The sequence below is a fragment of the Wyeomyia smithii genome, chromosome 1 (genome assembly GCF_029784165.1).
Source record: "Wyeomyia smithii strain HCP4-BCI-WySm-NY-G18 chromosome 1, ASM2978416v1, whole genome shotgun sequence".
Taxonomy (NCBI): Eukaryota; Metazoa; Arthropoda; class Insecta; order Diptera; family Culicidae; genus Wyeomyia; species Wyeomyia smithii.
Genome location: NC_073694.1, coordinates 139,646,480 through 139,671,378, shown reverse-complemented (window position 1 = coordinate 139,671,378; position 24,899 = coordinate 139,646,480). Strand labels below are relative to the sequence as shown.

At 40.2% G+C, this 24,899-nt stretch overlaps 1 protein-coding gene across 8 annotated transcripts in view; it reads right to left on the bottom strand.

Moving 5' to 3' along the window:
* The window catches only part of LOC129718530 (uncharacterized), a 442,955-nt gene that overhangs the window by 239,236 nt on the left and 178,820 nt on the right, over positions 1–24,899 (bottom strand). For all 8 annotated transcript variants that reach the window (XM_055669395.1, XM_055669392.1, XM_055669393.1 and 5 more), the window contains one exon: positions 2,294–2,427. In XM_055669395.1, coding sequence (XP_055525370.1) covers positions 2,294–2,427 — 134 coding nt within the window. The remainder of the gene's footprint in view (positions 1–2,293; positions 2,428–24,899) is intronic.

Sequence of the window (24,899 nt, the reverse complement as noted above, 5' to 3'; positions counted from 1 at the left end):
GCCGTCTTTCAATTCAAAATGGTGTCCAGGATCAATGTTTGGTTTCTATGCATCATCTCGATTACGAAAATATCCATATTGAGTATTATTTGGTCATTTTCGACTGTTTCCAAGAAGATGCCTTTTAGCGATTCAAAATGGTGCCTGAGGTCAATTGTTAGCTCATTGCATCATTCTGGTACCAGAGATACTCATATTGGATGGTATTTGGTTATTTTAGGCTGTTTTTCACAAACTGGAAGTCGCCATCTTGGATTTAAAATGGTATTTAAAATAATTTCTGGCCTCTGAGCGTCATTCTGGTTGAAGAAACACCCATATTGGGTGTAATTCGATCATTTTCGTCTGTTTCCAGGAACCGGAAGTCGCCAACCTAGAATCCAAAATGAGGTCTGCGGTCGATTTCAGCTGCTGTGTATCATTCTAGATCCGGAGATACTCACAGAAACCACAATTTGCCATCCTACAATTCATAATGGTGTCTGAAGTCGATTTGTGGCTCCAGTGCATCATTACGATTCCGAAAATACCCAATGTGGTATTTGGTGGTTCGCCGCTGTTTTTCCGAAATCGGATGTCGCTATATTAGAATTCGAAATGGTATCTGTGGTCCATTTTAGCTCCTGTGTATCATTCTTTATCCGGATATTATTATATTGGGTGGAAATCGTCCATTTTTGGCTGTTTTCCAGAAACCGGAAGTTGCCATCTTACAATCCAAAATGTTGCCTGAGGTCGATTATGGAACATATTTGTAACCACTGAAAACATTCACCTGCCAAATATGGTTTCATTTTGTTGACTAGTTCGCGAGATATGCAGAAATTTGTGAAGAAACATGTGCTTCCAGAAGAGGGAGGGGCGTCGAACCATTATGGACATATTTTTTACCCTTTAAAGCATCCACATGTCAAATTCGGTTTCATTTGCTTGGTTTGTTCTTGAGTTGTGCAGAAATTTATGTTTCATTTGTATTGGACCCTTCCTTTCCAGAAGAGGTAGGGGCCTCAAACTATCATAGGAACCTTTATCGGGACCAAAAACCCCTACATACAAATTTTCACGTCGATCGGTTTGGTAGTTTTCGAGCCTATATGGATCAAACAGACAAACCGAACTACATTTTTATATGTATAGATTACAACATCAATATTTTAGAACCTTAAGAATGAATATATATTTATTGGATTGAAGGGTTCATGTAAATCTATTGTTACAAATAAAATGAATGAGAAAGGCTGGGTCTGACCGCTAGGTGGATTAATTTAGGTTTTAAATGTTTTATCGATTTTCTAAAGAAGGCTCATAAACATCACTCTTGTCATTAAGCTAATGAATTTCACACGTGCTCACTTTGGTCATCTTACTGCATGGTGAAAAACTTCTTGGCGATCATGCATTCTAGTAGAAAGACAGAGCTGATAATCAACTTCAGGTGATGCACTGATTTGCGATGTAAGATATTCAAGAAGCACGACACCGTACTTTGCATTTTACATGGTAAATCATCCCTATTGCCTCGCAAAAGGATGGCGGACTAGCGGCGATTCGTGCGGTAATTGCAATTAATTTACAACTATCAAACCGAAACCACCGCAAGTAACCACTGCTTCGAGGCAACCATTAAGCACTCTTGGAAATAAGTTACAATTAATCACGACTTGATGACTACCAACCTTCCTGTGCCTTCAAATCTAGGCACTGGTCAGCTGAATTCAGCGCGTTTCAGCCTACAAGGCTTCCGAACATTGTGTCTAATGTATCCTGCTACATTATATAAAGCCAGCCATTTCCATCATCATGTAAAGAGAAGAATCTTCTCCGAAGAAGCTTCCCTCATTACCCCAAACTTCGTCGTAAAGCTCTTGAAAATAGGCAAAGATCTGCATAAGAGCATGGCTTGTTAATTTTCACCCAACACGCTGCTGGCACTGGTGCCAATCTTTTAATTAAAAAGGAATTATGTCCGGTACTAATGATACTCATAAATAACATCACATGCCGAAATTGTACCTTAGCAAAGTTCTGACGCCACCGAAATGGTGGTGCTATGATTGTACATCGGACCGGTTTCATTTGATAAACATCAACATACATAGCTAAGAAAAAAGTGTTTGGCTAGAACGCCTTAAAGGTCGAAATTTTCATATAACGCCAGTCATAATGGCTGCTCTCTGGTAAACGATGCCCGTTTAGAGCACTTTCGCGCTATCCAACTACGTAGGTACCAAATGTTTACACACAATCTTCCTGTGTCTAGTAGAGTTTATATCCTTTATAGTATTACACTTACCGTCATACTGTTCAGCAAGAAGGTTATGGTGGCTCCCGGTTTTGATGGTGGTGTTGAACAGTTCGCCCGCAAGATATCACCCGGGTCGTACTTTGTGTGCTCCATCCATAAGGTTGGCGCCGAGTGTGGTAGTTCTGTAAGAAAAAATAAAAAACAAAGAGCATTTTAGTTCCATTTCCATGGTGACGTACCCGGCAAACGCCTACACCGGCGCATGTCTTGGTCGAGGAAGACGAAACCAGCAACAATTCGGGTTAATCGCGTTGAAAGAGATTTTGAAGGCTGTTCGCACCTACGTGAACTCTCATATGCAATTGTCAAAATGTGCGTGATGACAAAAGCAAAAATATTTCCTTCCTTCTTTTTCGCATGCAAAAACCAAACAAATATCAGCAACACCGTCAACGCGAATCACGTGAGTAGGCTAGACGTTTTATCAATACACCTGGAACGTGCGGCTCCTGTTTGCAATTTTTCACACTTTCTTGACGTGCTTTACATCCCAAATAAAAAAAATCACAGGAGGGTTGTGTGCAAAGCCACGACCGCAAGGTTGAAGTAGAATACTTTTATACACTCTACTTACGGCTGTAAATTAACCTACGGCCGGCGTATCGGTTCGCGCCGCTTATCGCGTTAAGCCTGGCAGAGGCCTAATGCGCACGGCCAACACAATAGAAAGGTGTTTTCACATTGAAAATTAGATACGGCTTTACTGGAGTAAGTGTTGACAAATGCATCTACCGCTAATACCGCCGCTATCGTACGAAAAATGACGCGCGTCTAAGAACACTCGAACTGTTTTGCCGTGCCGCTTCCATTTACTTCCTTATTACATCGGCCTTAGGGAAGTACCGGCTGCACCTATCGCTGAGGCTGTTACCATACTGCTACTGGTACCCAAAGCTATTAACTCTTCAAATGAGGTTTTTTATTTGTCCTCAAAAGAACAATTGTTCAATTCCATATCGGATATGATGCAATCGCATCTCTGTAATATTACCGACAGTAATATTCTTCTAAACAAAATGATCCTACTTTTCCATTAGAGGAAGTGCCGGCTGATGTACCGCAAAAATCTCGCCCGATCGCTCGCGTTGGCGTTCAGCCTGGCAGAGGCCTGAGACGTGGTGACCAACCACAGGGCAAGTGATTTGTTTAATTTGAAGGCAGCCACAGGCGCGACCCGCTGCTATGGTCTGTTACTGCTGAGTGCCGATATCTGCTGTTACTGCTGTCAACGTTGTGGACGGTCCATCCAGTTCACCGTCCGACTAATGAATGTAGCTAGTTTTCCCAGAAACACTCTTTTATAGCCGAAGGGTGCTACGTAATAGGCCACGCCTTTCAGTTCAGGTTTACCATTTCCTTATGTTCTTTAGACGAATTATTCCACAATTCGCATATGATTTTTGTATCCAGCGAATAAACACCGATGGTGCTCTCACACACGCAACGGGTTTAACCCGTATCTTATTGCGGTTTATAATATCAAGCGATTTCGTTTGCTCGCTGTTGCGTGTTGCATCATGTTGCAACTTGGCAGCTGCGAGACGACGAAATTCTGTTTATGCTGATTGATTGAATCGACTTCATATTAGCTCTGCATAGTCGAACTAACTGTCTTTGTGAATGCGGTCTAACAGGGCAGTTTGTTATTCAAAGATGGTCATGCTGATCGCAGCCTTTGCGCTGCCTCTACAGTGGGGGGTTTACTAAATAAAGTAAAAGTAAAAATTAGACAACAGAATTTGATTGCATCCCGCACAGAGTGTCTGCTTGTGTTGATGCCAGAAAATTATTAACCTTCAATTATTTTTTTATTTGCCTTGAAAAAAGCATGTTGCGGTTCAGAGCCGGTTGCTAATTACAACCTTTGAGCTGCCCTAACATTGGGGAAATTAAGATACACGGACAACATGCACTGTGGAAGCTATTTCACATTCAGTAAATTAGACGGGTGCGACAAATTTAAATTGCTAGGATGGAACACAGAATGCTTGCTTGCGTTGACAAAAATTATTAACTTTCAATGACCTGTTTATTTGCCTTGAAAAAGGCATTTTGATTTCCGAAATTGGATTTCCTGATGGCAATCTTCATGCTGCCCCAACACGGGGGAATAATGGCTGTCTGGCGACACACGCCGAAAAAAACCGCGCTGCTCCTGAGACGTGGTGACCAACCACAGGCAAATGTGCTGCTGCTAAGGAAGGACTGCTGTTGTCGCTGTCTAGAACTATTATGAGCGGCTCCGGCTGGAACAGGCTCTTATATAGGCCAAATAGCATGTTTTCAATTGCAAGGTATATGATACTGTCGACCGTGCTTGGGAAGCAAGCATATAACGGCCAATCAGAGGTCGAATTTTTCGTTTTGACAAGGCTTGACTATTTTCAATAGTACAATAGTGTGAATAATAAAATTACAATTATCTTATTTTGGGAAGAATCTTAGAAGATTTTCCAATCTATTGCTGCAAGAACGAAGGGAATCCATCGAATACTAACCGATTTATTAGCATTTGAAATTGGACATATTTTTCACTTTTTTCGGTTTTAGATTTGCATTTCACATCCCTATGTAGCCGAACTTCCTGAGAGAAGTATTCTACTTCAAAAGAGTCCGGGATATTTCATTCTTTCTCAACATGGTTTTGCTAGCAGAAATCTAATACCCAGAGCAGATTGTGATAGCAGAAAACTTCAACAACGTGCTCAAGGCGTACGCCAAAGGTAAGTTAAACTTTTCTTGCGAAAAAAGCTTTTCCCAATTTACCAACTACTTTCGTTCCGCTGGGTTCCACGAAGCTGCCATCCGTACACAACCGTTTGATTTATTGCGCTGGTCAGCCGCATACTTCCGCTGCTTAGCTCTTGAGCGGCCGCCACCGGTGAAGCCCCGCTATGAGCCGGAGGCATGCCACGGGCGACTCACAGCCGGTGCCCTGCGAGCGCTAATTGATCAGGTAATTGAGTTTTGTTGTTATTACTGCTGTTTCGTGATGATGCCGCTTTCTTCCGCTCCCCACGGCGTTCGGTCGATTAGAAGAATGGCTTACGGGTTCTGATCAATTGGGCACGGGAAATCGAGTTACATACAAACCGATCCGGATATTGTTCGAAATCGATTGATTGGCTGTAATTAGTTTCAATGAAGAAGTATAAAATTTGCTGGAGCGGTATGCTTTCAAAAATTTCTCTTTAAAAATAACTATGCCACATGTTTGAATATGGAGGTAGAAGCATTATATCCGATACAATTTTTTTTCCGTGTTGGGTATTTTATCACTACGACCAATTTTTTTATCTTTTGTGACATATGCCCTTTTTAATTTTGCTAAGTCAGGATAACGTACCACTATTGGAAGTGGCCGTCATGATATGACCAATAGCATTAGTCCAGTCTGGTATTACACTTCGCATGAAGCGAATAACCGTACTGGGAGTTGTTCTCCAGATTTCAGAGGGTTCTTACAGCCCCCTATTGAAGAACTTATGTCTTTTATTAATGTTTGCCGGACATCGGCATAACAGGTGTTCCGAGTCTTCTTTTTCCATACCACATAAGCGACACGTATCATCTTGAAGTTTTTTCATAAGCTTCAAGTGATAACGGCTCGGACAATGCCCTGTTATTAGACCAGTATGTGTGCTTAGATCTTTCTTTGAAAGCTCCAGTATTTTGCGAGTCATAGGACCGTTCGGTGTTATAAACCTCTTTGACTGCCTACCAATGGAAGTATTTGTCCAGTTGGACTCCACCTTCGAAATTTCCCATGCTTTCAGCTCCATTTTAAGTGAAGAAGCGGATAAGCCACAGAAAAGTTCTGGTCCTATGTACTGATGAGACGATCCAAGTCTTGCAAGTTAGTCCAGATTGGCGGCCATATGTACGACGAGCAAGTTCCCGGTTCAGGAGGTTGTCTCAACCTCAGAAGAAGGGTACGTAGTTGCTAAGGTGAACGGAGTGTTCTACTGCAGTTGCTATGCTCCGCCACGTTGGTCTACCGAAAGGTTCATCCAGATGGTCGACCTCCTATCCATGGAGCTAACGGGCCTAACGCCGTTGGTGGTGGCGGGCGACTTCAACGCTTGGGCTGTTGAGTGGGGAAGTTGCTTCACGAACCAGAGGGGCCAGATCCTGTTGGAGGCTTTTGCAAAGCTCAACCTAGATCTGGCCAACGTTGGGAACAAAAGTACATTTAGCAGAAATGGTGCGGAGTCGATCATCGACGTGACGTTCTCCAGCCCAGGACTGATCAAGAACTGGAGGGTAGACGATGGCTACACTAATAGCGACCACCAGGCGGTCTGTTTTAGTGTAGACAACAACGAGAGGGGGCAAGCGACGGGTAGAGCCAACACTCCGACCGTTCGCGGGTGGAAGACATCGCACTTTGATGCCGAGGTATTCGAAGAGGCAATGAGAAGGGAGCGCGAGGGGGGCAGTTGGCTTCGCCCGACTGCTGACCAACTAGTTGCTATGCTATCGCGGGCGTGCGACGCCACCATGCCTAGGACTCGCCAACCTAGGAATGGAAAGCCACCGGTTTACTGGTGGACGGACGCGATAGCCAACCTTCGCAGTGCGTGCCTCCGTGCAAGACGGAGGATGCAGCGTGCGCGAAACGAAGAAGAGAGGACAGAGCGCCGCGCAGCATTCAGTTCGGCAAGATCGATGCTAAAGAGTGCGATAAAGGCCAGCAAGAGGGCCTGCTTCGATAGGCTATGTGCGAGTGCCAATACAAATCCGTGGGGTGACGCCTACAGGATCGTAATGGCCAAGACTAAAGGCGCGCTGGCGCCTGCAGAGCGATCACCAGCGATGCTGGAGCGTATCATCGAGGGACTCTTTCCACGCCACGAGCCAAGTCCTTGGCCTCCGGCGGTCGAGTCTCACGTCCGACGTTCCAGTATCTCAGACATAGACCAGAGATGGTCGGCCAACCTGCCGAGCATCCAATCCGTGAGCGACGACAGCCGTGTCGAGGCAGGGGAGGAGGCAAGGGTTACGAATGAGGAACTCATCGTGATCGCCAAATCCCTAAAGGTGAGCAAGGCACCGGGACCGGATGGTATCCCTAACCTGGCGATCAGGCTGGCGATAAAAACGGCCCCCGGGCTGTTCAGGGCAGTCATGCAGAGGTGCCTGGATGACTGTCTCTTTCCGGACAGGTGGAAGCGGCAGAGACTGGTCTTATTGCCGAAGGCTGGGAAACCGCCAGGGGACCCATCGGCATATAGGCCTATCTGCCTGCTGGACACCGCGGGCAAGGTGCTTGAGAGGATCATCCTCAACAGACTGGTGAGGTACACGGAGGGTGTACACGGTCTGGCAAGTAACCAGTTCGGCTTCCGGAAGGGCAGGTCCACGCTGGACGCAATCTCTTCCGTCATCAAGACGGCGGAGGTAGCAATCCAGCGCAAGAGAAGGGGAGTACGCTACTGCGCAATCGTCACGCTCGACGTGAAGAATGCGTTCAATAGTGCCAGTTGGGACTCCATAGCGCTCGCGCTCAGGAGCATCCATGTACCGGTGTCGCTGTACAAGATTCTGGAAAATTATTTCCAGAATCGAGTACTTGTTTACGACACAGAGGAGGGTCAGAAGTGCGTCCCAATTACCGCAGGAGTTCCGCAAGGTTCTATCCTGGGCCCGGTGTTGTGGAATGTCATGTATGACGGAGTGTTAAAACTCAAGTTCCCTGTAGGGGTTGTGATCGTCGGCTTTGCAGACGACATAACGCTGGAGGTTTACGGCGAGTCTATCGAGGAGGTCGAGTTGACGGCCGCGCACTGTATACGCAAGGTCGAGGACTGGATGCGCTCCAGGAAACTGGAGCTCGCGCATCATAAGACGGAGGTCATGGTTGTGAACAACCGTAAATCGGAGCAACAGGCGGTGGTCAGAGTCGGAGACTGCACCATCACCTCGAAGCGATCCCTGAAGCTCTTGGGGGTTATGGTGGACGACAAGCTCACGTTCGGGAGTCACGTCGACTATGCCTGTAAGAGGGCCTCATCGGCTATTGCAGCACTATCTCGTATGATGTCCAATAGCTCAGCGGTTTATGGCAGCAAGCGAAGACTTCTTGCCAGCGTGGTTTCGTCCATACTTAGGTATGGTGGGCCAGTGTGGTCCAGAGCGCTAGGTACTAACAGTTACCGTGGCAAACTGGAAAGTACCTACAGGCTCATGTGCCTGAGAGTTGCGAGTGCGTATCGTACGGTGTCATACGATGCAATATGTGTCTTGTCCGGCATGATGCCTATCAGCATCGCCATCAAGGAGGACAGAGAGTGTTTCGACCAACGTGACACAAGGGGCATACGAGGTACCAGAAGGTCATTCTCGATGCTCCGTTGGCAGAGGGAATGGTCTAATTCCACAAAGGGCAGATGGACGCACCGACTCATACCGGAGATATCCGGCTGGGTCGGGAGACGACATGGCGAAGTGAACTTCCACCTGACACAAATCCTGTCAGGCCATGGTTGTTTCAGGCAATATCTGCACAGGTTCGGACACGCGGTGTCCCCCATGTGTCCCGAGTGCGTGGAGGAGGAGGAGACTGCTGAGCACGTCTTCTTCGTATGCCCCCGTTTCGTAAGAGCGCGGAGCAACATGATGGCTGTGAGCGGGCCTGGCACTACTCCGGACAATCTAGTCCGGAGGATGTGCGACGACCCGGACATCTGGAACGCGGTCTGTGCGGCCGCCTCTCAGATTGTTCTGGAGCTGCAACGTGTGTGGCGGGTCAACCACCAACACGCCAGTGGTAGCTAATTACCAGTCTCCAGGTAGTTAGCTAGGAGGTTATAAGAGTAAAGAGGGTGCATCACGCACAAAAGCCACTTCCCGACGTAATACTTAACAGTCGTTCCGGGAAGACCAGGGCTGGAGACTGGAGGGGTTTTAGTGGGTCGGGACAGGGATAAGTAGGTGTCTGGGGGAGTGTAACTACCCCAGCATCTCTCCCCTAGTCTCATCCCCACACCCTGAGTTCTCTTCTCAGGTGTCTGTTTGCAGATTTCCCCGCCACCTTTAAAAAAAAAAAAAAAAAAAAAAAAAAGTCTTGCAAGTTCATCGGCTTTTTCGTTCCCATCGATTCCACAGTGACCAGGAACCCAATATAAATTTACTTGATTATTGCAACCCAGTGTTTGAAGTGATTGAGAACACTCCCAAAATCATGGATACGGAGGACTTTGGATAAGGCACCATTACGGTAGGAATCATTATAACTCACTGTAGTAGGTAAATAAGATTTCCAGTAACTTGAGCGCGTGTTAAACAGACGTATGCATGCTGAACTGTTCTTTAGTTTAAAAATTAACTTTAGATCGGATGCTACATTACTTATAGAACATTGCGAAGGAGGTAATTTCTTTTTGCTCGATTTAATAGACTCCTCGGTCTTCAAGTAATTTTTGGATAATTTGATTTTCTGGCTATTCTCGATGTTATAATCAGTAAAGCCCAGATAATTAAGAATACTAAGTAAGGAAAATGGTTAAAAATTTTAAAGTAAAATAACTGGTTGCTGAACTACTAAAAATATTTATACTTCATCAGAGAGCAAACAATTAGAAGTGCCACATGTTATCATGAAGCTGAAAAAATTCAGAGAGATACGAATATGTCAGTGCATTGATAGTCCAAAAGCTTCACAATGATATTAGCTAAATTTCAGTAGCTAAATTATCTAAAATTATCATACTTAAACTGGGGTTAACATAGCACTAACAATCAGAAAACATTAGTTATTACATTTATTAGAGCTCAATTTTTGGTCTTTCTCCTAGAAAGGTATAGCAATCACTGAAAAAACCAAGGGTATAAAAGTGCTCTAAAGGGTCGAATCTTGTATATCATTCGCCTTAGTTCGACGAACTGAGCATTTTCTGTATGTGTGTGTGTATGTATGTAATGCTCTCCCAATCTCACTCGATTTTCCCAGAGATGGCTGAACCGATTTTCCATGGAATTAATTGCAAATGAAAGGTCAAGTTGTCCCATAAGACCCTATTAAATCTTATTGTAATCGGATTTTTAGTTTCGAGGTTATGTATCGAAATGTGAAAATCACAAAACTTCATTATCTCAGAAACTACACAACCAATTTGAACAAAATTGGTATCAAAAGAACGGGCTTGTTTTTTGAACTATTTGTAAAATAATTTTATAATGATTGGACATGTAGTTCAAAAGTTATGCAAAGAAACGTGTTTCAAACACTGTTTAAACTCACTCACTTTTCTCAGAGATGGCTAGACCGATTTTCACAAAATTAATGTCATATGGAAAGTCTTATTGCCCCATAAGACCCTGTTGAATTTTTTTGTTATTGGATTGTAACTTTGTCTGTTATGTATCACAATAGGAAATCAGGCTATGACAAGAAACATGTTGCTAAGACTGCTTAAACTCACCCACTTTTCTCAGAGATGGATGGACCGATTTTCATAAAATAAGTTGCAATAGAAAGGTATAGTTGCCTGATAAGACCCTATTGAATTTTATTGTAATCGGACTGTAACTTTGTTTGTTATGTATCAAAATGAAAAAGTCATGAAACTCCATTATCTCAGATCAATTTCAATTTCATGATCAATTTCATGATGATTTAACATGTAGTTAGAAGGTTATGAAAAGAAACGTGTTCAGAAAACTCTTTTGAATTCAAAGCCATGGCATGGCATGACTGATTTCAACAATCTTAGTTTTAAATTGAAGGTTTAGTTGCTTTATTGGTACCCATTTCAAGCAAGGGTGCAGTTTGCCTCGATTGACGACTTTTATAAACTATTACAATCACTTAAAAAAATTTTTTTATGCATTTTCTATAATGTTTCAACATCATATGCGAGCTTGAACGAATGAATAAGGGTTTGGATATTTTAAACAGCAAATAACATTGGTTTTATCTCTCAGTTTTAACAAGAATATACTCTGCTTTCGTTAACTGGAACCGAACAAATGCGCTACCGTGCGTTTAACTTTCTCCCGTTAAAATTGCGAGTTATTTTGTGATGTTTGCTAGCGAGCGTACCTTTAATCAACGGTAATGAAATATCGTTTTTCGGTTTTCTCCCACCATTTCTGGCATGGTCCTTTAGGTCTATCTAAATATCATATTAGAAAGAAGTGAGTCTTAATGCGGTGCGTTTGTTTATAGGGTACCGATTGCCGCTTTTTTTTTTCAATCTTGTATTATTCAGTACATATCATGAAGTTGTGTAAAAAATAAAATTTTTACTGATTTTTATATTTAACTAATAATAAAAGTGTTGTTTTATGTTCACAATTTTATGTATAAATTTTTATTAGTTTTTGGTCAAATAACACTGTTGAACATGATATTGTCCAAACAATCATAATAACAGAAATATATAATAATATTTACATGATATACAGCATTGTGCCTAGATAACACGGAGTCAGCAAATAACCTATTCTTTCAATTCCAGCTTGGCAAGGGCTATTTCGTGCAAAAACGCCTGCTGCTGGAAAAATGGCAAGGATTGTGTCTCCCGGAAGTAAGTGGCATTTTCGACATAGACATCTTTCTACCATATTTGCACAATCAGGCATGCTCAACCAGCCATCGCCAAACTAATTTTCTACGTTAACTTTTTGCCAACTCATACGGTCGATAAAACCACTGCAACAGGACGACCTATCTAACATCCTGTCCCTGTTATGTATGCTTGATTGGACTCATTTGCACTGGCTGAAGATTGTGGCCATCTTCATTGGCCTGTTGAGTGACGTGAGTGCTTCGTGCGGTGTCAATTTGCTACCGTTCACTGAATATGACTCCCCCATTCGTTGCAGAGTTTGGCCCTAACGGCTGAAATGATTTGCGAGCTGCTGACCGAAGAGCCGGACGGTGGTTCCTCGCCAGTTCCGCTGTGGATGTTCAAAGAATGCTTTTTGACCGTAGCCCGGCTGGACTGTGACTCGGTGCAGACGTTCGTCGATGGGCGAAAAGTTTTGTGAGTTGCTTGTTTTCTTATCTTCGTTTTACCTTCAGTTTTAAACTCTATCCTTGGCCATTCCCGGGGGCTTGCCCGGGATGCACCCGATGAACCCGACTCAAGGGATCGCGGGAGGAGTAGTTCTATCGTTCACTCAGCTCACGAGAAACCCCATTCTATGTCGACAGGGACGATGGCCAACTGGAGCAGAAACAGCCGATGACAGAGATGCCAAAAGTTTTATCAACAATTTCATTTAAGAACGCCATCATCCACAAGTACAAGAGTGTCATGGTAAGTGGAGTCGATAATCAAGTTTGTTGGAGGATCGGGTATTTTGTCCTGAGGATTGATGAAGCTTTGTTGAAAACAGTTACAGAGGAAGAAGTTTGCTGTTCAGGAATTGTGTACAAATTGTGTGCCTCAAAGGAATGTTTGTTGTGCATTCGTCCGTAACGGGCAATCTTTTCTCCGCTTGGTTTGGTTTACCATCCAATGAGATATTCATTCACCAATCGAATGATTTTAATGTGAAACAGAGGTTTTTTTCGTCTTCGTCGTTTTGTACCTGAACCGAATTACGTTCTGTTTTTGGGAGGCAATCTGTTCAGTTTACCAGGTAGCGATAATTCCTATTAAAGAGGTTAATAAGCATAACTGTCTTATCAGAATAAGTGTCAAATGCTTATTAAATCTCTGATGACAATATGATGAAAACACTGCTTCATCAAATCAAATTCAAGAAAATAACTCAAAACTGAAGTAAACGTATTAATATGAGATTAAGTTGTCGGAACACACAAACACTAATAAGGAAAAAACAAATAGTCACGGTAACACCTAAAATATGTGCCATGAACCAGGAAGCCTAACTCCAATAAGACGTCGACAAACGAGAATAGATATTCTACATAACAGCGCCCTAGAATATTTTGGGGGTCTGGGTGAAATAAATATAGCCTGTTATTATCATTCGAACATTTTTAAAAAATCGAAAGATAATCAGGAAGCTGAAAAAAGAAGGGCCAAATTACAGTAACAATCTGGATTAAGTGAGTTCGTTTTTTTCATTAACTTTAAAAAAACATATTTTTGGACCGTTGAACTGATTATTGAAATTTTGACTGTAAATGAAAGGTACTGGATTGGTTTTCTTCTAGAAACACTGAATTACAGTGTAAATTTATGCATGCATGTAAAACAATATAAATTTAAGTTTTTTGGCAGCAAAAAAAAAACATTTACTGATTTTATATTTTTAAGGAGTGATCAACCACGTGTTTTAACCATTTTATTTTATTTGTAAGCATTTCCCTCTGTCAAGAATACTCATACGCTAGAGGAAGAAGATTCAAGCGTTTTAGAGTTGTGGTAAAATAAACATGACTCACATGAACTTTGCACAGGATACAAGAAATTAAAAAAATAGAGCCACCATTTTGATCTGGTTGAAACTTTGCACAGATGTTCCTATGGAAAAATTTCACGCCTGCTCGACCAGATGTTGACAGCACCCCTTTCAGAATCTAAGGGAACTTTGGGGTACTGTAGGGCTTACTAGCCTAAGCAGCTTAGCATATGTTTTTTCTCGAGAATTTATCTGTACTAATATTTGAAAAGGGCTGAAGTTATTTTCATAAATCGATATATCTAATAGACGAAAGTTGTCATAGAACGACTTTTAAAGAATTATCAGAACTTTTATTTAAATATGTAATAAAAAAATCAAATTGCAGTCGCACTCTGAGAAAACTTAATTCTAAAAGCAAAACGTAATTTTAAAAATTTTGGTCATCTCAGATTATTACTCCAAATAAGTTTTTTAGGTAATAAATTTGTTTTTATGTTCATTTTTTTTTTTCTCTTTAAGAGTGCCGACTTTGTTTTTTATTTTTCAGAAAAATTTTGGGCAAATGATTCGTCTATTTCAACAACTTATTTTGAAGAAAAGTTTGAGATGACCAATTTTTTAAAATCACTTTTTGTTTTTTGACTAAATGGTTTAAGTGAAGGATTTCAAATTCAATTGCTTCAATGATTTTAAAATGAGAGGCCAGACAATTCCCAAAAAGTCATTCCTTGACAACTTTTCTCTATCTCTTGTCGTTATTCAAATAAATCGATTTATAAAAATAACTTCAACCCGTTTTGAATGTTAGTACAGTAAATTTTTGAAAAAATATAATGTTGCTTAGGGTAGTAAGGCCTTAGGGTGCGAAATCCTGCTATAGGCTGAAGCTGCCATTTTGGGCTAATAGGACTATTTTGGATCATGATTATTTTTTTTAAAGGTTTATGTAAAAATGGCATTGAAGTCGTTCCAAAAACAGTACACAATAAAAAAGTAAAAAATAAAATGATTATGAATTGAACATCGTAAATAACTAACTTTTTAAAGATTTAATTTTTTTTACAAAAACTACACATTGTTAGCTTAACATCGATACTTGATCGAACTTTAAGAAATAAAAGCTTAGCTTGGCTTTCTTCTGACTATACATACCAATGGTTGCTACTCTGTGATGGGTCCAAGCCACTCAAGATGAACAATGAATTAACTAAAAGAACGACTGGGAGTGGTAATTCCTTCCCACTGTGCATCATTCAATGACCTGATTTTTATAGATCAACTTGCCGTTCCAAGCAAACCTAGTTTCGCCCATTTTTTTATTTTAATGATTTCAAACACTCTAAATTGATTCCACCTGCATCCAAATATTTAACTTCCAATTTGTTTATAGTCTGCAAATGCATAACGAATCAGGTATTGGATACGTTCAAATTTAAAAGAAAAATCGTTCGGAATAATTGGTTCTATCGGAACGAAAGCATCCTTGGCTTTCAGCTTTTGTACATCATCTCGATTCTAAAAATACCCATACTTGATGACATTCGGTTATTTTTGGCTGTTTTTCAGAAACCGGAAGTCACGATTCCAGCATTCAAACGGGCGTCTGAGATGGATTTTTAGTATTTGTGCATCATCATGGTTACGGAACTACCAGGCTTTGTCACTTTCGGCTGTTTTCCAGACACCGGAAGTCGTCATTTTGAATTTCAAAATAACACACGCTATGTTTGAAGAAGGTTTTTATACAAAATGAATGTACCTAAAATGTTTCTCCGTAGGACCATAGTTTTAGCCCTCTAGTTTCAAAATATGAGCTCCCGAAAATATTTCATCGGTGAAAATTTGTATTTTCCTCGATTTTTCATTTCATTTTTAACAAAATTACACATTCTGGTTTTTAAAAAATCCAAAATCTGAAAACAACATTTCCGCTTAAAATTACTGAAGCTGGATTAACGTAGAAAGGATGTTTTCATACGAAAATTTCAGTAATTTAAGCGGAAAAAAATGTTATTTTTAAATTTTGGATACCTTGTTCCTAGATTTTTTTTCAAAAATCAGAATTTGTAATTTTGTTAAATAAAAAATGAAAAATCGAGGAAAAAACAAATTTTCACCGATGAAATATTTTCCGGTGTTCATATTTTGAAACTAGAGGCCTGAAACTATAATCCTACGGAGAAACATTTTAGGTACCTTCTTTAACCCTCTCCCGCTCACAAGGTTTATTATTAAAATTTATAGCTTCACGAGAAAATTCAAACTGAACACTTTGTAGACTAAAAACTAAAATTACTGTCAATTTGAAGAAAATGCCCAGTGATGCTCTGAGGCAGCATATAAAAGTTTATGGAACAATCGTAAGCACAACAAACTATTTTATGTCAAGATATGATGATTATAATTCTTGTTGCTTTAGAGTCACCATGAGCGGGAAAGGGTTAAACATAGCGTGTGACATGTGATTAATTTCTGACCTCTTAATGGTATTTTGCCATTTTTGACTGTTTTTTAGAAACCGGATCGCCATTTTAGAATTTAAAATTATGTCTGTGGTCGATTTTTGGCTTCTATGCATCATAGTGATTACGCAAATACCCATATTGGATGACCAAATAACTTTTGGCTGTTTTCCAGCTTCCAAAGCAGGGAGAGGTGCAAACCATCATAGACACATTTTTTACCCCCAAGAACCTCCACATGCCAAATTTGCTCGATTAGTTCTCGAGTTGTGTAGAAATTTGTGTTTTATATGTATGGTACCCCTTTCTTTTTGAAGAGGAAGGAGGGTCGAACCATCATGAAAGTATTTTTTGCCCCAAACTTTTTCTCATGCCAAATTTGGTTCCATTTGCATGATTAATTCCTCAGTTGGGCAGAAATTTGTGTGTTATTTGTATGGTATCTCTCCCTTCCAGAAGATAATGAGGTGACAAACTACCATGGAAATAGCTTTCGCCCCCAAAAATTTTCACATGCCAAATTTGGTTCCATTTGCTTGATTATTTCTAGAGTCATGCAAAAATGTGTGTTTCGCCCCTACCCAAAGGATGGCGGATCGTACTATAGAAACATTTCTTACCCCCAAAAACTTCCACGTGCCAAATTTGGTTCCATTTACTTGATTAGTTCATGAGTTATGTAGAAATTTGTGTCTCGTTTGTATGGGGACCCTCCCTTTCAGAGCAGGGAGGGGTGTTAAACTATCATAAGAACCTTCCCCGGTCCCAAAAACTTTTACATACAAATTTGAATGTCGATCGGTTCAGTAGTTTCCAAGTCTATATGGATCATACAGACAGACAGACAATTTTTGCCTTTCTCCGAGAAAGGTATAGCAATCACTGCAAAAACCAAAAGTATAAAAGTGCTCCAGAGGGTCGAATCTCGTATATCGATTGACTCAGTTCGACGAGCTGAGCGTTTTCTGTATGTGTGTGTATGTGTGTGTGTATGTGTGTGTATGTGTGTGTGTAACGCTCTCCCAATCTCACTCGATTTTCTCAGAGATAGCTGGACCGATTTCCATGGAATTAATTGCAAATGAAAGGTCTAGTTGTCCCATAAAATTCTATTGAATTTTATTGTAATCGGATTTCTAGTTTAGAGGTTATGTATCAAAATGTAAAAATCACAAAACAACAATATCTCAGAAACTACACAACCGATTTGACTAAAATTGATTTCAAATGAATGGGCTACCTAAAAAACTCTTAACTTTCGAACTTCATAAAGATTAGACATGTGGTTTAAAAGTTATGGAAAGAAACGTGTTCTCGAGACTATTTAATCTCACTCATGTTTCTCAGAGATGGCTGAACCGATTTTCATGAAATCGGTGTCAAATGAAAGGTCTAGTTGCCCCATAAGATTCTATTGATTTTTTTTCGCAATCGGTCTTTTACTTTGCCTGTTATGTTTAAAAATGTGAAGTCCAGCTTTGAAAAGTAAAATATTCACAAGACTATTTAAACACACTCACTTTCCTCAGAGATGGCTAAACCGATTTTCACTAAATTAGTGTCAAATGAAACTTCCAGCTGCCTCATAACACCCTATTGAATTTAACTGTAATCGGACTACAACTTCGTCTGTAATATATCGAAATGTGAAAATTACGAAACATCATTACCTCAGTAACTATACAACCGATTTGAACAATATTATAATCAGATGAACGGGCTAGTTAAGGATTAACTGATGAATTATGATTGAACAAGTGGTTTCATAATTCGGCTGCTCTATACGTTCCCATTTCATTCGATTATAGTCGAACTCAAGCAACCGTTATGTATTGAATTGTAATAACAACGAAAGTCTATTATCTCAAAGATTACACGACTTATTTAACATAACTAGTGTCATACGAACGAGTTATCTCTTAAACTTACAAATAACTAACTTCATAACAACTTGATATGTGGTTCAAAAGTTATGGAACGAAGAGAAATTCAAAGACTATTTAAAACTATACTTGCTCTGATCGATATATATGGGCTCAAAATAATTTAAATGTGGTATCGTACTATTTGAACGTTCCCGGTATCGCTCGTGATGAAATTGTTCGATATTAAAAGTCATTTCTTTTTGCCTTTCTCATAGAAAGGTATAGCAATCACTGCAAAAACTAAAGGTATGAAAGTGCTCAAAAGGGCCGAATGTCGTATATCACTCGACTCAGTTCGACGAGCTGAGCATTTTTTGTATGTGTGTGTGTATGTGTGTGTGTGTAACGCTCTCCCAATCTCACTCGATTTTCTCAGAGATGGCTGGACCGATTTCAATAAAATTAATTGCAAATGAAAGGTATTATACCTCATAAGACCTTTACGAATTTTATTGTAATCGAGTTTCTAGTTTATAGGTTATGTATCAAAATGTTAAAATCACGAAACATCAATATCTCAGAAACTACACAACCGATTTGAACGGAATTAATTTCAAATGAACGAGCTACCTAAAAAACCCTTAACTTTCCAATTTTATGAAGATTGAACTTGTGGTTCAGAAGTTATGCAAAGAATCGTGTTCTGGAGACTATTTAATCTCACTCATGTTTGGCTGGACCGATTTTCATAAAATCAGTGTCATATGGAAGGTCTTGACGCCCCACAAGACCCTATTCATTTTTTTTGGAAACGGATTATTACCATGCCTGTTATGTTTAAAAATGTGAAACCCAGCTATGAAACGAGACATATTCCGAAGACTACATAAACTCACTCACTTTTCTCTGAGATGGTTGAACCGATTTCCACAAAATTAGTGTCAAATGGAAGGTCTAGTTGCCTCATAACACCCTATTGAATTTTGCTGTAATCGGACTGTAACTTCGTCTGTAATGTATCGAAATGTGAAAATCACGAAACTTCATTATCTTAGAAACTACACAACCGATTTGAACAATATTGATATCAGATGAACGGGCTAGTTAGGGGTTAACTGATGAATTATGATTGAACACGGGGTTTCAATATTTTGCTGCCCTATACCTCCCCTTTTCATTTGATTATAATCGAACTTAAGCAACCGTTATGTATTAAATTGTAATAACAACGAAAGTCTATTATCACTAAGATTACACGACTTATTTGAACATAACTAGTGTCATACGAACGAGTCATCTCTCAAACTTACAAATAACAAACTTCATAACAATTTGATATGTGGTTCAAAAGTTTTGGAAAGAAAAGAAATTCACAGACTTTTTAAAACTATACCTGCTTTATATTGCCTCAACATGATTTAAATGTGGTATCGTACTATTTGAACGTTCCTGGTATCGCTCGTGATTAAATTATTCAAAATTAAGAGTCACTTCTTTTATTTCGCTATTTCTTAAGCACTAACATTACGTCAGATTTTCTTTCGTTGTTTTGCTTTCGCTTCGAAAAGACGCAAATTGTTTTCACTCCTCTTGATTCGACGAGTTGTCGTACGATGGGTATTGTTTTATCGGTTCGTTCTTGTGCTCTGTGCCCTGTGCGACAACAATAGCCTGCATTTTATCAGCCGAAGCATCTTTTGCGGTAGCCTGCCAGTGGTCGGCCCGGTCACGCAACTGGGATTATAACTGCAAAAATATTTCCTCGCCCCGCTGGTACCCCGCTAGCAGCACGGATCTCCATACGGCTGAGTGACTGGATTCAATAGAAGTGGCATCTATTAGGTTGCATGTGAGATACAGCCACTGTGATACAATACGAAATTGGATCTTTTGGTGTCACCATTGTTTGTTCTGCTGAGACACTATTCCCGATTAATCCTACTAGCAGCCACGAGGTCGTGTAGACAACAGACCTAGACGTTCGGTGAAGTATTTACTTTAAAATTACTTTTATTAGAATTATTATTATTGTTATTAGTATAATTATTATTAGTATTATTTTTCGTCCCCAATACGATTGTCTTATCTTCATTTGATCCATCGTAGTTTAAAAAATTGTTGACGTTGGACTAACGTCTATATCGAAGTTAGGCGCCTGAATTTGAAAATCTAGTAATTCAACCAGGGAAAACCAGGAAAAAGTGGTCAGGTTTTGAGCGCTTATATATCAGTCATTTCTTTTCAGAATTTCGAGGCATCAACCGATCAGAAATTCTTTCACGGTTGAATTTATGTAACAAATATAACCTATTGTTCGAGATACACTATTGAAAAATTGATAACTCACATCGATTGTCTAAATCATACCGAGCAACCAATCACCACCTCTCTTCACAAGCACAGTCGACACTAACGGATTCAACCGATCTGACTTTGTGAACAGTCTCGCAGCTTTCAACCAATAACGAGCTCGCTTTCGGTAGCTGCAACAGGTGTTTCAACACCGTTTTAAAATGCTTCTTTTATCATTACCACTGAACAGATTCTAAACACCAATGGCTTGATTGATAGGGGAAATACTGCGCAAGATTGGCATATAATAATTTAAATATGTTTTCGATACTAAACTAGTTAAAAGTTGTGTTTGAAGTCGTGCACATTCAACCAATCACAAGCTCGCTTCGCTTTTGCTCGCGAATGGATTTTTGCTTCAGGCTATATAATAGCCTGCGTCGTCTCATAGCAGTCATAGGGACGAATGACCGTTTGGGGTTAAAGTCCCTTAAAAAGAAATCAATCAATCATAGCAGTCATCAGTTACCAAGTGGAAGGCCACTAGAACGGTCTTGAATAATCAGCAGCGGTGGCTGATTCCAGTGGCGAAACTGAGCTGCAGCAGAACCCGAGCGGTGGTATCAGACAACAGCGGCGGAGGTAGTGGTAGGGATACCATCCGTCCTGATTTAGCAGGACATGTCCTGATTTTGAGCCCCATTTGGAGCGTCCTGTTTTATTTTTCATATTTGAGCATTTGTCCTGATTTTTCAGAATGATGCCGGATATTCAAAAAAGGAGCAAACTGTTCAGTACTTTCATCTTGACTCCGGGAAGAAAATTTCGAACGAATTTTTTCTTTGGTTGAATCTTGACGAGAGAAATTGTTTAGTCGTTAACCGTTAAACGTTTTTTGACAATTGTTAAGTTTATTTCAAACAGTTGACTAGTGTTCATATTTTAAGGTATCTACTAACGCTTAAAAAATCAAATTTGCAAAATTGAATCGTTAGAGAAATACGCTTAATATGAGTCTTTTAGCGTATTTTCAAAAGCAGATCTCAAATTACCTGTTTTATTTATTATAACCACATAAAAATGACAATAGCTTCGATAAATTTTTTGCTGGAAAAAATTTGTCCTGATTTTTGTCTCCGACCAAATGGTAACCCTAGGTAGTGAGCAGCTGCATTTCTTCATTCAGTTCGGTTCCTCTTCGATCTGAGTTGGACCCCACCAGCGGTAATCCAATTCAGATATCGTTGGGTTAAAACCAGCTAGCTGGCATCCCGCCATGTTTCGAGGACTAACATCTCAGCGTGTGTGTAAACGAGATAGCATATCACCGCCACTTTTCATACGCATAACATAGCATCTGTCAATGGGGCCCGCAAATTGCGGATCCGCAGTGATGTTAGCTCCTAACGGAGCAAAGCAAATAAGATAGAGATGCCAGCTAGCTGGTAAAAACAGCCAGAAACTGCACGAGCCAGCACCGCCACTGGAAAAGCTACCGCCATTGAGTGTGTGTGCAGTGTGCACATATAGCGTATGTGCATCTACATAGCTATGACATTTGCAATGATGGAATGATAGCTAACCAACCCATGTGTATCGATAGCTAAAGCTGTTGCGTGTGTATGGCTAGCTTTAGCGTGTGTAAGACATAGCATGTGTAGCATATTATGGCTATTGCGTGTATATCTCCAGCGTGTGTACGGAAAGTTATAGCGTGTGCAGCGATGCCAACCTTTTTTTATAAAAAGCTGGACGAATTCAAAATAAGAAACTGGAGAAAACTGGATATATAAATTGAAAGCTTTTATATAATTTGATTTGATTTTCGGTTCAAAAATTCTGCACCGTATTATTGCATGTAACCGAAGAGGCTGAAAGAAAATTTGTTACACATGGAGATCATTGTCACTGGCGTACTTGAAATTGAGTAGATTTCGAATAAAATCTTACAACCGAGGCGCATGAATGCACAAAACCCTGAAAAGACCATACATGTAATGGGAATGAGTTCAAAAAATGTGGTGATGAACAGAAAACTGGATAAAACTGGAACAATTTTCAAAAAACTAGAAACATTCAACCTTCAGCTGTTTTGCTGGAGATATCCAGGAAAACCTGGAGGGTTGACAACGCTGAGCGTGTGTGTGAATAGCTGCTGCGTGTGCAATGATTAGTAATAGCGTATGTATGGATAGTAATAGCACATGTTTGGATAGCTTATGCGTGTGTATAGATAGTTGTATCGGATGTATGGATAGGAATAGCGTGTGTATGAATAGCAGCTACAGCGTGTGTATGAATAGTTTTTACGTGTGTATAGATAGTTATAGCATGTGTGTGGATAACTATAGCGGGTGTTTATCTCAGATTATTATTGTCATTAAAAATATTAAAACGTCTTAACGAACACAGTTGTGAATTTAATTTTACAGCAGCGATTTTAACTACTTCAGCCAGTCTTTATCCATCGAGGAAAAATTACTGCCTATGAATGATCAACACTTATTTACTAGAAATTTCATTTAGATCAAAACAGGTTCTTTTGAGTATCATAAATTATTGGTAAAAAAAGTTGCAAGTTTTCTCAATGAGCATTCATTTAATTTTCGTTTTTGTTTATTGGTGCGCAGTTTTGATTTTGTTTCTCGCACACAAAGAAAGAAAACAAACTTGTCGCTATCGTGAAAAATAAAAAAACAATTAGAAATGTTCTAGATCACAATTGAAGAAGTTAAGATATTTTCCTGTCACTCGTGAAAACCTTGATAACAACTACCGAAAAACGTGTAATTGAGCTCTTGCTATATTAAGCTATTGAAATAAACTTTTTTTTTAAAATACATGAAGTTATATGCTGGGCTGGAGCTAACCTAGCATGAGTTTTATCGATTTAATGTTAAACAATTTTTAAATTTAAAATTTTCGTTTGAATCGTTCTAGGCTCCAATTTCAGATAGTTTCGTTAAGTTTGCTTTTTGCTTAGATAGGAAAATTTTACCAATTCGCTCAATTAAATGATTGTCTTGGTAGTGCAGCTACAAACAAAGGTTTGATTCGAATATGTATGAAATGACAGCGATTAAATAAAATATATCCATTCTTTTAGTATATATTATTATTTAAAACGTTTTAACGTCTCAGCATTCAGAAATGCACTGTTAGATAAAATTGCAGCAAATACTAGAGTTGCAATTCTCTCTATTATTTGTTTTAATGGAATATAAGAATACCGTAGTCCAACGTCATGCGGTCGTGTCTTGAATACCACCCTCCTACTTTTTTATATTTAATACCAATTATTCGATTCCCCTTATATTCGAATATTTATCGTTTGTGTGCGGTAGAGCGTAACGCTCCCGCAAAAATGGACAACGTGGAACTTTTCCTAGAGGTGGAAACAAATAAGGAGGAGATTGAAATATCCCCCATCAATTACCCTCTACCTTTCCCTGTACCATCCCCGCTACCTAGCCCTGTGCCAAGGGTACCGGAAATACGGGTAAAAGCTTACCCAGATGCCGCTAGCGGTCCCTACGTTGTTTAATTCCGACCCATAAAAAAAACCTTTAAATATCATCCAAATTGGCAAGGACCTGGCAAAACAGTTTTCGGCCGTAACCGAGATTACGAAGGTGAGGCCGAACAAACTGCGAGTTGTCGTGAGTAGCTTGAAGCAAGCAAATGAAATTGCTAGCTACGAGCTCTTTACAAGAGAGTACCGCGTGTACATCCCTGCCAAGGACGTGGAGATCGACGGTGTGGTTACCGGAGGAAGCCTCACGGTCGATGACATTTTGCGTCACGGGGTTGGCTGCTTCAAGAACCCCCTGATTCAAGATGAAAAGATACTGAATGTCAAGCAATTGCATTCAGTATTCATCGAAGAAGGGAAGAAGAAATTCCTCCCTTCGGATTCCTTCCGTGTAACATTCACCGGATCTACACTGCCGAAGTACATCTCTTTGGACAGGGTTCGTCTGCCTGTACGGGTCATGCATTGCCAAAACTGCAAGCAGTTAGGTCATACAGCCACCTACTGCTGCAACAAGGCACGCTGCAGCAAGTGCGGAGGCAATCATGCTGAGACCGCTTGCAGTGAGGTAACTGAAAAGTGTCTACTGCGAAGGAACTCGGCATGACCTTTCCGCGTGTCCCGCGTACAAACAGCGCGAGGAAAAAATTAAGCGTTTCCTCAAGGAACGATCAAAGCGCTCTTTTACAGAAATGCTTAAGAGGGCTGAGCCACCCTCGACAGGAAACATCTTTTCCTTTTTGTCAACCGATGAGGGTACATCTGACGATCCCGTCGAAGGGTGTTCTTATGCCATGCCAGAAGGATCTAGGAAGAGGAGAATGATAAACTCTCCTAATCTTTCTCGCAAAGGTCGCAAGATAACCCCTAGCGGAATGACCAATAAGCCAACACAAAAAAGGAAGCGGTGAAGAAAAACCGAAGCAAGTACCTCCCGGTTTCAAATTCAAATCAAACCAGGAGTACCCACCGCTTCCTGTGGCACCAAAAACCCCTCGTGCACCCATTTCTCGATCAGAAGATAGAAAAGAAACAAGGTTCATAAAATTTTCTGATATTGTGGACTGGATATTTAAAACATTCAACATACCAGATCCCCTACAAAATATTCTTCTTGCCCT